Genomic DNA, 18,566 nt, shown 5'->3' with positions numbered 1-18,566 from the left:
AGACAATAGAAGATTGGAAAAATGTTGCCTGGTCTGATGAATCTTGATTTCTGCAGTGACATTCAGATGATAGGGACAGAATTTGGTTTAACAACATGAAAGCATTGATCCATCATGACTTCAATCAACGATTCAGGCTGGTGGTGATGGTGTAATGGTGTGTGGGATACTTTCTAGGCACACTTTGGACTTATTGGTACCAATTGAGTATCATGTGAACATGTGAACGCCACAGCCTACCTGAAGATTGTTGCTGACCATGTCCACCCCTTTATGACCACAGTGTACCTATCTTCTGTTGACAACTTCCAGCATGATAACACGTCATGTCATAAAGAGTGAATCATCTCAGACTGGTTTCTTGACCATGACAAAGAGTTCACTGTACTCAAATGGCCTCCACAGTCACAGATTTGAATCCAATAGAGCACCTTTGGGATGTGGTGGAACGGGAGATTCAAACTATGGATGTGCAGCCAACAAATCTGCAGCAACTGCGTGATGCTATCCTGTCAATATGAACTAAAATCTCTGAGGAATATGTCCAGTACCTTGCTGAATCTATGCCATGAAGGATTAAGGCAGTTCTGAAGGCTAAAGGGGTCTAACCAGGTACTAGTAAGGTGTACCTAATAAAGTGGCCGTTTAATGTAAACAGTATATATGCGTGTTTAACTTTCGTTTTAACCTGCAAATCTTAAACATTAATACGTCACAAGCATATACTCTCATATTCCTGCATGCGCAAACCATTTTTAGCCCTGTGAGTTTCACCTTATTAGTTCATGTACAGTAGATGCTTGCTTCAAATACATGCTTTAAATTTTTCTAAAACCTGGCATCCGATTGTCGGCATATTCTGAGTTTTTAATAACATACGACATGAATTACTTGCATTCATATGCGGATATCTATGTGCCAACATCAACAGATGCTCCCTGGCTGCTGTGATCCTTAAATTCTCTAATGAGCAACAGAAAATACCCGGCTTTGATGCACATTCAATACATAACTAGATTCAGTGGATCTTAATTTAATATCTGGCAGTAAGACAAAGGCATGGCAAAATATGTGTACATATACAGTTGAAGGCAAATTTATAAGGCAAAATGTAATTGTTTTCAGATATGTAAGTGCTGTTTGACATTGATGACTTTTTTAACATATTTTAAAGGTAGTAGTTTTAATAACTAATTTCTAATGACTATGTTGTTTTGTCTTAGTGCAACGATCACAGTAAAAATATATATATTTTTGCAAGATACTAGCATTGAGTTTAAAGTGCAATTTAAAGGCTTTTAATTTGATAACTAAGATAGTTAGACTAATTAGCCAATCATTGGGAACAGTGGTTTGTTCTGTAGCCAGTCAAGGGGTGGGACCGTGGGAGGTGGGGTGGGATATCTTAAGAGGACTAATTACATTGACCTTAATTTGTTTTCAAAATGTTAAAACTGCTGTTATTCCAGCCAACCGCAAATAAATAAGACTCTCTCAATATTATAAAATCTATTAGCACATACTATGAAAATTCCCTTCTCTGTTAAACATTCATTCATTAATTTTCCTTCGTCTTAGTCACTTTGTTCATCAGGTCACCACAGTGGAATGAACCACCAATTTATCCAGGATGTTTTAAACAGCGAATGTGCTTCCAGCCGCAACGCAGTAAACATCTAGTAAATCAATTAAATGTAAAATAAGATTAATTCATACTTGCTTATGCTTCTCAAAATCACAAGTATGGTTTTAGATAAATGTCTGGGGTTTACTAATAGTCAAATTACTTATAGAGAAATCTTCTGCCCATTAATTGAAGTCATGTGGTTCTTTAATTATGTAGATCAAAGAATGAAACTGTATATTTTGTTTAATGAAAGAAAGTCTTACAGGATTTAATGATACACTACCTGACAAAAGTCTTGTCATCAATCCCTGTTGTTAGAGAAACAAATAATAAATTGACTTTTAGTTGATCATTTGGAGAGGTGGCAGAAGTTAGATTTTTCCAATGAATCATCTGTTGAACTGCATCTCAGTCATTACAAATAATGCAGACCTATTGGAACCCGCATGGACTCAAAATTCTCACTGAAATCAGTCAAGTTTGGTGAAGGAAAAATCATGGTTTGGGGTTACATTCAGTATGGGGATGTGCGAGAGATCTGCAGAGTGAATGGCAACATCAACAGTCTGAGATATCAAGACATTTGTGCTGCCCATTACATAACAGGAGAGGGCAATTTCATGAGCAGGATTGTGATTCATTTCATACTTCAGCCTCCACATCAAAGTTCCTGAAAGCAAAGAGGGTCAAGATGCTACAGGATTGGACAGCCCAGTCACCAGACATGAACATTGTTGAGCATGTATGGGGTAAGATGAAGGAGGAGGCAATAAAAATTTATCTAAAGAATCTTGATGAACTCTGGGAGTCCTGCAAGAACACTTTTTTTGCCATTACAGATGACTTTATTAATAAGTTATTTGAGTCATTGCAAAGATGTATGGATGCAGTCCTTCAAGCTCATGGGGGGCATACACAATATTTACTATTTTTTCCACTGCACCATGACTTTATATTTTATACTGTACAATATTTGTGTTAAGTGACAAGACTTTTGTCTAAGCAAAGTCAGACCTTACTGTCCTAATTAAATAATTACAAATCAAGGCATGATCATATTTTATTTTGGTAAAATAAGTGTAATCTAGAAGCCTTTGCCTTTCATATAAGCCACTTCTGATGCCAAATGATCAACTAGAAGTCAGGCTGTTATTTGTTGTTCCTAAAACCTGGATAGGCGACAAGGCTTTTGTCAGGTAGTGTATGAGGATGAGTTAATTATAAAAGTATTTTCATTTTTGTGTGCTCTTTCTCTTCACAGAAGTATTGATTGACCGATTCTACAAATGTAATTGTGAAATCTACAGAAAACATCTGAAGTCCATCACATTGTTCCAGTTTCAGTGGTTTGTCCGGCCCCAGAACAAATCTCCAAACCTGTCCAACGTGTGTGTCTTTGTTTTTCTAATATGCTTGTGTTTGGTTTTCAAATGCCTCTGTGAAGCAGGACAATGCATGTTCCTATATGAATGATGGGAACGGCCTTTATTTCGACATGACAATTCATTTGTCATGCTAACACATACTGTTCTGTATGTTTCCCTGTATGCGGGACATTGATTTTCTTTTACAGTAAAATGAAACTCCTGGCACATTTTTAATAATCACTGACATTTTGATTGATGGGATTAAAGTTCATTTCTATTGAACTAGTACCATCTTGCCACAATCATTCAACCATGCAAAGCTTCTTGTAACTGTAAATTTGCAGTGTGACATTTCTACAGCATCCCAGTTTTTATGAATTAGTTCAACTACTGTACATTTACATCAGATTTGCCCTTAAATCAGCCTTTGAAGACTACAGCGGCATTCCGAGTGATCGTTTTTGATCGCGTGCTATTTTAATCAAAACATTCCTGATATTTGTCCCTGGCAGCAACTTAGCCTACTTCAACACTTCTTCTAGCATGTTGGCATAGAACACGCAATCCACACAGGCAGCTGCAGTGCAGTCAAGCAGTTTTGCATACCAGCACATATGGCCCAAGGGAGAGAGACACAGAAAGAGAGAGAGGGTGGGGGGCATAAATGTGAATTAACCCATTCTCTGGAATTCCATACTGTATTCACAGGGATTAAGGATCTCATCAGTCAAGTACAAAAGAATAGTTTTGGTTTAGTGGCTTATCTGGCTTGATTACCTTTAAGTGTTGTTACTTAGAAGGCTATTAATTTAAATGAAACATTTGAGTTAATTTCATACATTAAGTCTCACTTTATTTAAGCAGCATATTATAGCCTTTTTAGATTACACATTTACGTCAAAAAATTAGTTATCAGAACAGAAAGTAATATTTAACTATGGTGATATAATTTTTGGCTAGACACGTAGTACACTATACTACTATAATAATTTATAATTGTAGTGTGTGTGTGTGTATATATATATATATATATATATATATATATATATATATATATATATATATATATATATATATATGTGTATATATATATATATATATATATATATATTACTATTGTTAATATTATTATTATTATTATTATTATTGTTATTATTATTATTATTATTATTATTATTATCATTAACTCTCTGAATTTGCCTGTAATAGGGGCATATTATTTATAGGAACATATATTATTTATTTAGATATGTTTGAACATTGGCCGATGCAGTGGCGCAGTAGGTAGTGCTGTCGCCTCACAGCAAGAAGGTAGCTGGTTCGATCCTCAGCTCAGTTGGTGTTTCTGTGTGGAGTTTGCATGTTCTCCCTGCATTCGCCTGGGTTTCCTCCGTGTGCTCCGGTTTTCCCCACAGTCCAAAGACATGTGGTACAGGTGAATTGGGTAGGCTAAATTGTCCGCTGTGTGTGTGAATGTGTGTGTGAATGATGCCCAGAGATGGGCTGCGGCTGGAAGGGTATCCACTGCTCAAAAATGTCCTGGATAAGTTGGTGGTTCGTTCCGCCGTGGCGACCCCGGATTAATAAAGGGACTAAGCCGACAAGAAAATGAATAAATGAATGTTTGAACATTTTTAGAGACAATATATCATTCTGTTTAAAGTGTTTAGTTTGAATGATCTAATGTTTTTACAAAGTTTACATATGCAACAAGTCGTTATGTACTGATTAAAATTTTAATAAAGTATTAAAACAAAGTAAATTAGAGTTAATTGTTGTTGCTATTGTAATTATTGTTGTATATGACAGGCAGGCAGACAGATAAGATGGATGGATAAATAAACAAATAATAATAATAAATAAATACAAAATATAACAAAAAGTTAATTCATTAATTTTCTTGTCATGTTAGTCCCTTTGTTAATTCGGCCACAGCGGAATGAACCGCCAACTTATCCAGCATATTTTTACTTAGCGGATGACCTTTGAGCCGCAACCCATCTCTGGGAAACATTCAGAGATGCATTGCCCCAAAAAGTTAATTATTAATTATTGTTGTACATGACAGACAGATAGACGATAGATAGACAGATGGATGTACAGACGGACAGACGGACAGAAGGACAGACAGACATACAGAAAGACAGACAGACGACAGACAGACAGATTACCTAATAATAATAATATTATTAATAAATAATAATTTATTTTTAAGCTTTTCAGTTATGTTAATAGAGGCAAGTGTATTTTCAGGGCCGGATTAACCAATGGGCCTTATGGGCACAGGCCCAGGGGCCCGTGCGCACGAGGGGCCCCTGCGAGGGGGGAGAAAAAAAGACAATTTCGGAGTGTCTGTTTAGGCTAATTGCAAATAGCGCATCTAGTTGGACTAAGCTATGCAGGGTTTACGCCCATCGATGGCTGATTGATAGAGACAAGATGAGTAAAGAGCTGTGAAACAATACAGCAGCAGTGGCGCACCTTGTAAGGCACACGGCATCATCTTTTGACGCGATCACTCATAACATTGGTTCGAATCCACCATCAGTTGAACTCGTGCTACTTTTTTTTCTCCCCATTACATATCAGATTGGAAATATATTTATTTTTAACAGGAAAGAAACATTTTTTTAAAATAATGCAAATGTGATATAAAGTCACAAGTGTCTCGTGGGTATTTAATAACGTTTAGTCTTATTATAGGCGCCTGCCGTGCCGCCCTCTCTTCAAAAACTCTATTGCTCAGACAACTGTATTTCCTCTGAGCAAAAAAATCGTGATCACATATTAATATTATTATTATATTTAAATTGCCTTTCTTTCTTTGACTAAACAGAATGCTGTAATTGGTCAAGCGCGGAAACGTCAGTTTTGTAATAACCCGCACTAAACTGAGCGGACTTTAGTGTAACGTTATATCTGTCATAGATCAAAAATGAGTGGACAAGTGGATTTAGCAAACGCGAGAGAAAGAGGAGAGGAGGCATCTTTATTGAGGCATTTTCCATACACACCATCTTTAAACAGACCCGTGATCAGGAGAATGAGGGTACAGAAGAAGACGTTATGGTAACTTTAAATGATGAGAAGCTAGCATTAACCAGGCGGAGGAGGCTAACGGCAGCGCAGCGCGGACTGGATTCATCGTGTGAGAGACAGACAGAAAAGGAGAGAGAGAGGGAGAGAGAGAGAGAAAAAGGCCCAGAAGAGGAGAGAGACAGGAGAGAAGAGGTATAGTGTGTGTGATTTCGGATACTTTTAGGTTTATAATCAAGTCTTTATCACGAGAAGAGTAGAGAAAATACAGGGAGAGGAGAGAGAGAGTAAATCAGTGTTTGTATTATGAAAGACTCAGATTCATAGAACTGGATTGGAGAAGCATTGTGCGTTATATGCCATGGCAATAATATGCTTTATAAGTTTGTAAAAGCAATACATTAAAATACCCTTAAAAAAAAAAAAAAAAAAAATATATATATATATATATATATATATATATATATATATATATATATATATATATATATATATATATATATATATATATACACAGTTAAAGTCAGAATTATTAGCCCCCCTGTATTATTATTACCCCTGTTTATTTTGTTTTTGCACATTTCTAATCATAATAGTTTTAAAAACTTATTTCTAATAAAAGATTTATTTTATCTTTCCCATGATGACAGTAAATTATTTTTTACTTGATATTTTTCAGGACACTTTTATACAGCTTAAATTGACATTTAAAGGCTTAACTAGATTAATAGGTGAACTAGGCAGGTTAGGGTAATTAGGCAAGTTATTGCATAATGATGGTTTGTTCTCTAGACTATTGAAAAAAAATTAGCTTAAAGGGGCTAATAATTTTGTCCCAAAATGGTTTTTAAAAAATTAAAAACTGCTTTTATTCTAGCAAAAAAATATAAAAAATAAAACTTTCTCCAGAAGAAAAAATATTATCAGACATACTGTGAAAATTTCCTTGCTCTGTTAAAAACCATTTGGGAAATATTTTAAAAAAGAAGAAAAAATTGAAAGGGGGCTATTAATTCTGACTTCAACTGTATATATATATATATATATATATATATATATATATATATATATATATATATATATATATATATATATATATATGTAGTTTTATTAGTATTTTATTTAATGCTTTGAAAAATAATTTAAATCTTTGTAGACTATAAATGCATATGTACTATATATCATTTATTTAAATTTGTGGGCAACAAATTATAGATTCATTTTATTTAAAAAATATTATATTATTCTTATTTTTTAAATGCAACTATAGGGGTGCGGCCAGGTAGGGGGCCTTACAAGACAATGTGCCCAGGGGCCCCTGAGTTCTTAATCCGGGCCTGTGTATTTTGATTATAGATTTATGTATTTATTTAGATATGTCTTATTTTTTGCTACCCTTGTTTAATAAGCAGTTTATATTTTTCTTCATAATTACTATAGCCTATTTTTAGGCTAGGTGTCGTGTATTATAAAATGACAGCCTATATGGTGTTTGTTTCAAACTCTAGTTTTTTATTGTCCAAAGTTGTTGAAGGGTGCACATTTGATTAACATCAAGTAGGCTACCTCATAACAAACATTTTAATAACGCTCTTACTGTAGGTTGTTTTATTTCAGGTAGCACATAAAGTCACCATGGTAAAGTTCTGTCATCCAGCAGCCACTGTTATTACATACAAAAATGAGCTAAATCACGTTTTGCAGGGTTATCTTTAACAAGACTATTAGAGATCCTGAAAACCTGTTTGGATAAATTATTAAATGCATGATGATAAAGCCCCGCCCCGTTTTGAGGCATTGAAACGAGGCAGTTGCGTAATTTGTCTTGTCAAACGCGTAAAGCGCTTGACATCTCTGGCTGTCTGTCGTGTTGTGCTTATTTGCGGCATATTGAATGACGTGATCTCCAGTTGATTTCAGCGGAGGACATGCGGTTATGGGCAACGCTTTGTTGAGCAGGATCCACGGCTAGGATAAAACACCTCTAAGATCTGAGCGAGGCATTGAGAGAGAGAGAGAGAGAGGGGACGGTTACAGTGGATTTAATGACACTCCATCAAAGCATCACATTCTGGTAGAGTCGATCTGTAATTGCATGTTACATTGGTAAACAGTGCTGGGTGCCATGCTTTCCGAAACGCTTGTGTTATTTATGCATTTGATCTAAAACGCACTGTAATATGATCGGCTGCACAGCTTACATTTTATAGAAATGTTTTCAAATGGTGTTTTACTGTATATGTGTATGAGCATGCTGGATGAATTGTGCACTCTGCACTGACCTTAATCTGAAAACTCCATAACAGCAGAGCAGCTGTAGGCTCTAAATTCAGATGGAGTATTTCCTAGTTTATGGATGGCAGAGAGAAAGAGAGAGAGAGAGAGAGAGAGAGAGAGAGAGAGAGAGAGAGCGCATGTAATGGGGTTCCTTCTTCGGTGTAAGATAGCAAAAAGCCTGTGTATTCAGAGATGCAAACAAGTCTACTTGTTGCCCTGAAAATTACAGGAATTTGAACAAGTTTGAGAGTGGATTTACTGTACATGTGAACATAATGGACAAAAATCTGTCAGGTTAAACAAGCGTTTCTCTGAACTTGTTTTGTAAGTCTCAAGAATTCTGCATTGTTACTAGGAAGCTTAGAGGATTTCTGCCAAAAAGCTACACATGTATTCAGTGGCGAAACGTGTACATTAGCATTTATGTGTCAATAGCAGATTATTAGCTGGAAATATGCCATGTTTTGAGCCAATCAGCTGTAAACAGCACCTGACTAATGACCAGAAAGCATCATTACAATACAGATGATACCATCAGAATACAAAAACTTTCATCTGAACACTTTAAAAGAGTGTATGAACAGTAAAACTATAATGATTTTGTACAACTTTAAATTTGGTGGAATTCTGTAAGATTTACTGTATATTAAATTAGCTACCATCTAATACAAGGGTGCCCAAACTCGGTCCTGGAGTGCCGGTGTCCTGGAAGGTTTAGTTCCAACCCCAATCAGAATCACCTGAGCTGGCTAATCAAGCTCTTACTAGGCTTTCTAGAAACATCCCTGCAGATATGTTGAGATAAGCTGGAACTAAAATCTGCAGGACACTTACTTTGGACAGTGGACACCCCTGATCTAATAGGACCATGCTAACCAACTAAACGTTACTTTATTCTACATTTCTAATGATTATTGGTGAGTATTCAGGCTTGTTATAACAGTTTTTTCTGTTCCTCAGATCTGCCGAGAAATGGATGGATACCTGCCACCTCAGTTTCATGCATTGTCAGACCATAAGAAGTATTGTCAAGACAATACTTTTACAATGGACCAAGGCACACCATATAGCATAAACATGAATGTTTTCTTACCTGACGTCACCTACCTACGAACCGGCATGTGTAGAACCGTGAGGTCTGTGGGGCCGCAGATAAAGACTGAACCCATACATTCATCGTTCAACTACTCCAGCTGCCATGGCACCGTTGCACCCACCATGACCCATCAAGAGTACACAAACCTCTACACTCCAGCTCCGGAAACAGGTAGTAATGTTTACATCAAGCACGAGACGCCATCCATTGAATTTCAAGACGTTCCACTGTTTCAGCTGTTGAATTCAGATCTGGAGCCCAATGTGCCTGGAGGGCACTCTTGCACAGATTCCCACAATGCCACATGCCCTCCCATGTCAACGTATAACAGCATTCACCCAGCATCCAGTCATGGTACAGAGAGATCCATTTGTAATATGGCCAGCAATGGATATTCTCTACCTGCCCAGTTTGGTCAGCATCCTCAGAAAAGGGCGGCTTATCTACCACCCTCCCCACCCAACTCAGAACCGGGCAGCCCGGACAGGAGGAAAGAGCTCATACAGAACTTATCGCCACCTCCGTCATATGCTGCTAGCATGGCATCAAAAATGGCCTGTCTTACCCCTGGACCAGCACTTTCTGTCCAAACGCAACAGGTGCCTGCCCAGTATAACCGCAGGAGCAATCCTGATCTGGACAAAAGGAGGATACATCACTGTGATGTGCCAGGTGAAACTACATTTATTATCTAGACTCTTTAGTATGTGACTATCAGAGGTGCCTAGATCTGTTCCCAGTGGTCTGCCGTTTAGGGATGCACCAATACTGAAATACGATAATGTTAGAAGATCATATTTGGAGGCAGATGACTGATATATAGAGATAACAATAAATGTAGATTTTTCTAACAGTGATTACAAAAACAACCCAGGAGGCACACAACATTATAAGACGTTAATATTAGGTTAGATTTAGATCATGATGTCAGGTGACCAAAATTCAATGTCTAGCCAGCGTCTAAGTGCATTATTTTGATGTCCAATAACGACGTCAAATTACGTTGATATTTGTTTTTTTAGGTTGTTTTGGTGACTAATCTCCAACGTCTGATAGATGTCATAGTGGTAAAATCCACACAATGTCAAGTTGATTAGACGTTGATATTTGGTTGATTTTAGGTTGGACATTGACGTTGAATTGACGATGGGTTCTGACAATAATCTGATTTTCATTTCCAAACCAAATCCAATGTCCCTATGATGTTGGGGTACAACGTCAATATGGCTTATGTTGTCGTCCGATGCCTGCAGGAAAAAGGCAAGCAAATGCAGTAAACAACAGATTTTATTTCATTTTAATCAAACCACACCACTTCATAGAAGAATTTAGTCTTTTTTCTTTGCAAAATCTGATTTTTGCACATTTTTTGTAAAAAAAAATCAAAAATCAAATCTTTCCTTCAACATAATCTATTCAGAAGTGTGCATCTATGTGCAATGTGTCACGTAATGCACAAGTCAAAACCCTTATGTCCAACTGAAGTAGATCAACTGGTGAAAATAATCCATAATTTATCATCTTTGGCAGTCTTTATATCATTCCTATTAAAAACACTTTAATAAGATTATCTGGAACTTCTAGGCAAGTGTAATTTAGCTGGCTGGGGCTAAAGTCAGCAGGCATTCCAGAAACAGGATTGGACACCCCTGGTATACACTTTGTTTGAAATTGTTGTGTCGGAAGGAAAGACACCGCTTTTTCCACAAAGTCCAAATGACACAGTGCAGGCTTAAATGGCTATTCAGATGATTTAACGTTGCTGAATAGATGCTGTGGACTGACATGACTAAACATCTGGCAATTACCGGTCTCTATGTTGGACGTTGACTGACTAAGAGGCTTAGGACACAATGCAAAACCTTTTGACACTGAATATGAGCCTGCTGGACAAGTCAGAGCTGGCCAGAACATTAAAGGAACAGTTCACCCCAAAAAAAAGACATTTCTGCCATTGTTTACTCACTCGCATGACGTTTTGAACCTGTATGATTTTCCTTTCTTTATGCTAAACACAAAATAACTTTTTCATTGACTTTTATTTTATTGACTTAATCACAGACGTTCTTCAAAATATGAAGAAATAAAATCATACAGGTTTGGATCAAAGGGATGTAGAATTATTATTATTTTTAATTATTCAACTATCCAACCATTCCTGGTTGTATTGAATTTCCTGTGTGTATTTAATAGATATAAGCTTTAATGTTAAAGTTTCAGTTACTGTATTTGCTAACACATGTTGTTTTCTGTTATTCTGTATCAGGATGCAAGAAGGTCTACACCAAGTCCTCACATTTGAAGGCCCACTTACGCACTCACACAGGTAAGACTTGATAAGCAAAATCAGGGAGACCAGAGAGCTGTTTACACAGTTTTCAGTGTGTTATTTCTGTCATTCAAGGTGACTGTACAACAAAATACAAAACAAGTATGTTGGAGATAAAAGAACTTCCTGATTCAATTCTGATTCACACGCTCTCAATTAGATTTGGAGTCATTTAGGCATATTTCAGTCATAATGTCCATTTTGTCCTCAGATTCTCTCTTAATGCTGTAAATTATGCAAGGAATGCTCCAACTTGACACATGAAAAACAGTAGTTTAAAATTGAGCAGTTTCAATTGGTGTTTTCTTTAAAATATATACTGTACTAAGCAAAAGCAAAGACTGACTTTTGCCAACAGAAAAGATCTGCAAAAAGCATTTCTTCTGTAAAACATCTGATATTGTATAAATAAGAGCTGTTTTTTGTTTGTTTGTTTGTTTGTTTGTTTAAAATACTCCATCACTGAAAGGTGAACCGTGGTGAGTTCATTCAGTGAATCAAATGGTTTCTTGTGATTCTTTTTAAATGATTCATTATAGGGATAGTTCACCCCAAAGTTAAAACATGCTCACTATTTACTCACCCTCAAATGGTTTCAAACATTTCTGAGTTTCTTTTTTCTGTTTAATACAAAACAAGTTATTTTAAAATATCTCAGCAGGCACAGGACATCAACATGATGTCAGATTGACACTATACCCTTACGTCGTGGTACTTTGCATTTTGTTTGGAAATGAAAATCGGGTTGACATCAAAACCCAATGTCAGGCCTACATCAATGTCTAACGTCAGACAGATGTTGAATTTTGGAAACTTCTCAACGCAACCTAAAAACAACAAAATAGCAATGTCTAATGATGTTACGGCTTGACGTTGTGTGTACATTACCACTATGACATTTATCAGAAATTGGATTTTGGTTGCCATACCTGACAAATAAATGTCAGTATTGTATTTGACATTAATATGACGTTGGTTTGAAACGTTGGCTTGACATTGGATTTTGATCACTTTCCAACAAAACCTAAAATCAACCAAACATCAATGTCATTTCATGTCGTTATTGGACGTCAAAATAACATTGTCCTTTGTGAAGGTGACCTACAGTGCATCTGAAAGCATTCACAGCGCTTCATTTTTTCCACATTTTTTCATGTTACAGCCTTATTCCAAAAAAGATTAAATTAATTTATTTCCTCCAAATTCTACACACAATACCCCATAATGACAATGTAAAAAAAGATTTTTAGAAATTGTTGCAAATTTATTAAAAATAAAAAATCTGAAAAATCACATGTACACAAGTATTCACAACCTTTGTCGTGAAGCTCTAAATGGACCTCAGGTACATTCTGTTTCCACTGATCATTCTTGAGATGTTTTAGCAGCTTAATTGGAGTTTATCTGTGGTAAATTTAGTTGATTGGACATAATTTGAAAAGGCATACACCTGTCTATATAAGGTCCCAGGGTTGACAGTGCATGTCAAAGCACAAACCAAGCATGAAGACAAAGGAATTGTCTGTAAACCTCCAAAGTAGAATTGTCTCGAGGCACAAGACTGGGGAAGGTTCCAGAAAAAAATCTGCTGCTCTGAAAGTTTCAATGAGCACAGTGGCCTCCAACATCTGTAAGTGGAAGATGTTTGGAACCACCAGGACTCTTCCCAGAGCTGGCTTTCCATCTACGCTGAGTGATTGGGAGAGAAGGGTCTTAGTCAGGGAGGTGATCAATAACCCGATGGTCACTCTATCTGAGCTCCAGCGTTCTTCTGTGGAGAGAGGAGAACCTTACAGAAGGACAACCATCTGTGCAGCAATCCACCAATCAGGCCTGTATGGTAGAGTGGCCAGAAGTCACTCCCCAAAAGGAATTTACCAAAAGCCATCTGAAGGACTCTCAGACCAGAAGAAACCAAATTTTCTGGTCTGATGAGACTAAAATTGAACTCTTTGGAGTAAATGCTAGGCGTTATGTTTGGAAAAAACCAGGGACCGCTCATCACCAGGCTAATACCATCCCTATAGTGAAGGATGGTGGTGACAGGATCATGCTGTGGGGATGTTTTTAGCAGCAGGAACTGGAAGACTAGTCAGGATAGAGGGAAAGATTAATGCAGCAATGTACAGAGACATCCTGAATGAAAACCTGCTTCAGAGTGCTCTTAACCAGCATTGACCACTTCCAGCAGGACAATGACCCAAAGCACACCACCAAAATATCAATAGAGTGGCTTAGCGCTTCACTTTTTCCACATTTTTTTTATGTTACAGCCTTATTCCAAAATGGATTTGCACTGCACTCACAACAACTCAGTGAAGGTCCTTGACTGGCCCAGCCAGAGCCCAGGCCTAAATCCTATTGAACATCTCTGGAGAGATTTCAAAAAAGTTGTACACCGTCGCTTCCCATCCAACCTGATAGAGCTTGAGAGTTACTGCAAAGAGGAATGGACTTAGTTTCAGAAAATTTTTAAAAGACAGGTGTGCCAAGCTTGTGGCATCATATTCAAAAAGCGTTTAGGCTGTAATTGCTGCCAAAGGTGCATCAACAAAGTATTGAGCAAAGGCTGTGAACACCTATGTACATGTGATTTTTCAGATTTTTTTATTTTTTTATTTAAAAAAAAATCTTTTTTCATATTGTCATTATGGGGTATTGTGTGTAGAATTTAAAGAAAATAATTTAATTTAATCCATTTTAGAATAGTAATAGTAACATAGACAAAGGCCAAAAAGGTGAAGCGCTATTAAAACTTTCTATATGCACTGTAAATACAACCTAATATTAACATCTTATGGCTTTGTGTGTCTGCTGGGATGTTATAAACCATTGACTTCCATAATAGAAAAAACAAATATCATGGAAGTCAATGGTTACAGGTTTTCACCATTTTTCTACAGAAAAAAGAAACTCAAACAGGTTTGAGACAAGTAAATGATGAGTAAATGATAACAGGATTTTCAGATTTGGTTGAAACTATTCCTTTAAAAGTAATGCCTCAGAAGAGATATTTGGTCTACATTAATTGTGCAACATGATAGTGATAGACAACGTGATAGACAATTTGATAGGAATACCTTTTTCATTTAGTTGTATCCTAATTCTGACTGTGTTCTCCCCTCACACTATATTGGCCTGTGTTTCATTACAGGCGAAAAGCCATACAAGTGCTCATGGGAGGGGTGCGACTGGCGCTTCGCCCGTTCCGACGAGCTGACGCGCCACTTCAGGAAGCACACGGGGGCCAAACCTTTCCAGTGCTCTGTATGTAGCCGTTGCTTCTCCCGATCGGACCACCTGGCCCTCCACATGAAAAGACACCAGAACTAGAGGCACCCACTCTCGTTGTTCTGACGGTGCTGCAGGAGGGCAATCGGGACCTCTGTTGTTGATACTAATTAGGATTTGGGTGTGTTGGTTAATCTCGGGTTTTGGCAGTTCATCAGGTACAACAGGACCAAACCCTGCCGTCGGTACGGCTCCTGTGGTCACAAAAACCAGCTAATTGATGAAAACTTGGCTCGATGGCCAGATGGGACATTCTTTTGACATGTTTGTCTGTTTCTTCATTTGTCTGCATATTTTGAGGCCATTCTTTAGGACTACTTTTAACGTGCCTTTTTTACCTTGTAGAATTGAGGTGCCACGTAAAAATGTACATTGTTTTTAAGATTGTGTGGGCAGTTTAAGTCAACTGTAAAGCAACATTCTGGGTTTATGGCAAGTTTAGCTTAATTGACATCATTTGTGGTGTAATGTTGAATACCACAAGATTGCAGTGCTGGATGGAGCACACAAAATCAAGCACTTGATTGCGTTGAAGAAAAAAAGGCTATTAAATTATTACAGTACAGAAATTTCAAATGTTACAAAAGTTCTTGATTTTTAATGAACTTGAGCATTTTTTTTTTCTTTTCAGAAAATGTTGTGGTAATCAACAGAACACCAAGTTCTGTCAGCCGAGCTAAGGGGTAGTTCACCCGACAAAAAAAATGTAATTTCCTCACTATTCACTTACATTAAAGTGGTTTTAAACTCTTGAGAAATTATTTCTACAGTTGAACACAAAATAAAATATTGTTTAGAATGTTAAAAACCAGCAGCCATTGACAAACTAAAAAATAATAATAATATGGAAGTCACTAGCTATGTTTCCATCCAAAAATGCGAATTAACATTATGCGCAAAATAATTGGAATATTGCAGCAAAGATATGCAAATAAATCACTGTTCTCATCCAACAAGTCAAATAGAACAAAATCGCCACTTCCTGATTAACAGACACCAAATGTCAACAGTAAAAATGGAATTTGCTGTAGTGGGAGAAGCTGAACGAATCTTTTCTTTATTTAATAAATTACTAGCACTTCAATGCGGACATGTGGTGTTTGAAGGTATGTGACGTGGAGCACAGATGCTCTTGATTCTGGAGGCAATTAATAATATAATAACACCAATACTAAATTATTTTTTGGCATTTTAGAGTAATTAAAACAATGGTTTGGATGTTTAACAATGTGGTTTGTCCCTTCACACACATTTTTATCATCACATGATCTCCTATAATAAAATCACATGACTTTTTTTAATGCACATACTGGAATTTGTTCAGTAAAAGTGTTTCCATCATAGTTTATGCGCATCTTTTCTTATAGAATAAAAAGTTTATCCTACTCAGTTATGCACATTTTTTTATGTGCATTTTCAAAATTGTTGCACATCTTGGCATTTCCATCAACCGATTTTTTTTTATGTGCATATCCAAAATGTGCATTAAAATAGGTGGATGGAAATGTAGCTTATGGCTGCTGCTTTCCAGCATTCTTTAACATCTTTATTTGCGTTCAACAGAAGAAAGAAACTAATTTTAAGCTGAGCTATCCCTTTAAATTGCACTGAACCCAGAATATATATCGTATATCACAAGGTAAATAATATATTTAAAAAAAGAGCTGTAGTGTTGGTTGTAGAATCAAACCGCAGAGCAGTCATGAGAATGTAAGCCACGAATGCTGAGTCACAATGTTTTAAGGTGTCTTAAAAGCAGCACTTGATAAGAAACAGTGCTTCAGAAATTGGTGCGGGAGCTGGCGGGTAATTAGGAAATTAAATGTAGCTTCAGAACACCAAAGAGTTGGATCAAGTCCAAACTGCGATATGTTACGAAGATGATTCGCTTTATGGTAGCAACATGTTTTTAAAAGAGCACAATCTAAAGATTGATTGTTAATTCTTGTGCTTTACTGAAATGCAATAAGTGGTGCAAATGCTGTATTTTTTCCTAGAAAGTGGAGAGTTCAGATATCGATTACTTCCATAGTTGTTTATTTTTTTCTTACTATGCATTTGTTTGGGATAAATGATAGCTTTATATGTACAGTACATATGATGTGTATTTATTTTGCACATTTTATTTCTTACTTTGTATTAATTGTAACTCAATGCTTACATGAAATGTGCACCGGGTTACTGGGAAGTGGTTTTAGAAATCTTTGTTCAAACTAATAGTGCTCTAAATGGCTGCATTATGTGGAACAATGTGGCAGCTGATTGTTTACATTAGTTGGTTTGGCTTATGGTGTGCGTTACATCTGTATGTGTGGCCTCATAAAACCTCTTATTTTCCATTACAGTAATAAAAATGTTTTCCGCCTTATTTTTTCAGAGATTGCAAATGCATAACAGAAGGGACTCGTTACGGATGACAAGCTAGTGTTGTTCCTGAGATGGAAGTAAAATAGATTGGGAAGCATATGGAGTTTTTTTTATTTATTTATTTTTTTTTATCTGAGGTAATGTAATATGAGGACTTACAGTGTTTATACAGCTATATGGAAAAAATAAAGACACAAATCTCGACTTGACAGTTCTAAGATTCTCAGAATTTATATTTTATAGCATTTGAATTTGAGTGTTTTCTTTTGTAAACTACTGATGACATTTCTTTCAAATTTTAAATAAAAATGTTAGCATTTAAAGTATTTTTGCATAAAATAACGAAAAATTATTTAGCATTTATCACAACGCAAACAACTAACGAAACGCTCTGCATTTTGTCGCAACGCATACAACTAAAGAAACGCACTGCATTGTCACAACAAAAACAACCGAAGAAACGCGATGCATTTTGTTAAACGTTTCTTTAGTTGTTTGCGTTGTGACAAAATGCGGCACGTTTCTTAGGTCGTTTGTGTTGCAACAAAATTCAGAGTGCTACTTAAGTTGTTTGCGTTGTGACAATGCAGCACATTTCTTAAGTTGTTTGCATTGCGACAGGCAGCTAGTTTCTTCAGTTGTTTGCGTTGTGACAAGCAGCTTGTTTCTTCAGTTATTTGCATTGTGACAATGCAGCGCATTTCTTCAGTTGTTTGTGTTATGACAAAATGCAGCGCATTTCTTCAGTTGTTTGCATTGACAATGCAGCTTGTTTCTTCAGTTTTTTGCGTTGTGACAATGCAGCACATTTCTTCAGTTGTTTGCATTGCGACAAGCAGCTAGTTTCTTCAGTTGTTTGCGTTGTGACAAGCAGCTTGTTTCTTCAGTTATTTGCATTGTGATAATGCAGCGCATTTCTTCAGTTGTTTGCATTGTGACAATGCAGCGCATTTCTTCAGTTGTTTGTGTTATGACAAAATGCAGCACATTTCTTTAGTTGGTTGTGTTATGATAAAATGCAGCACATTTCTTTAGTTGTTTGCATTGTGACAGTGCAGCACATTTCTTTAGTTGTTTGCATTGCGACAGGCAGCTAGTTTCTTCAGTTGTTTGCGTTGTGACAAGCAGCTTGTTTTTTTCAGTTATTTGCATTGTGACAATGCAGCGCATTTCTTC

The 18,566-nt window shown here is 36.6% G+C and overlaps 1 protein-coding gene across 1 annotated transcript; it reads left to right on the top strand.

Moving 5' to 3' along the window:
- The first annotated feature begins 7,860 nt into the window (after positions 1-7,860).
- Positions 7,861-17,599, top strand: klf5b (Kruppel like factor 5b). Its single transcript, XM_683433.11, has 4 exons — positions 7,861-8,104; positions 9,268-10,075; positions 11,670-11,729; positions 14,887-17,599. The coding sequence occupies exons 2-4, from the start codon at positions 9,280-9,282 to the stop codon at positions 15,063-15,065; spliced, it is 1,035 nt and encodes a 344-aa protein (XP_688525.5). The 5' UTR covers positions 7,861-8,104; positions 9,268-9,279; the 3' UTR covers positions 15,066-17,599.
- Positions 17,600-18,566: the final 967 nt, after the last annotated feature.

This window comes from Danio rerio, chromosome 9, assembly GCF_049306965.1.
Source record: "Danio rerio strain Tuebingen ecotype United States chromosome 9, GRCz12tu, whole genome shotgun sequence".
Taxonomy (NCBI): domain Eukaryota; kingdom Metazoa; phylum Chordata; class Actinopteri; order Cypriniformes; family Danionidae; genus Danio; species Danio rerio.
Note: the sequence above shows the minus strand (reverse complement) of the source record. Positions and strands in the feature narration are given on the sequence as shown.

Coding starts and splice junctions, on each gene's coding strand:
- klf5b (XM_683433.11), top strand. CDS start 9,280: ATGGATGGATACCTGCCACCTCAGTTTCATGCATTGTCAGACCATAAG. Junction 10,076..11,669: donor ACATCACTGTGATGTGCCAG/GTGAAACTACAT, acceptor ATTCTGTATCAG/GATGCAAGAAGGTCTACACC. Junction 11,730..14,886: donor CCACTTACGCACTCACACAG/GTAAGACTTGAT, acceptor GTTTCATTACAG/GCGAAAAGCCATACAAGTGC.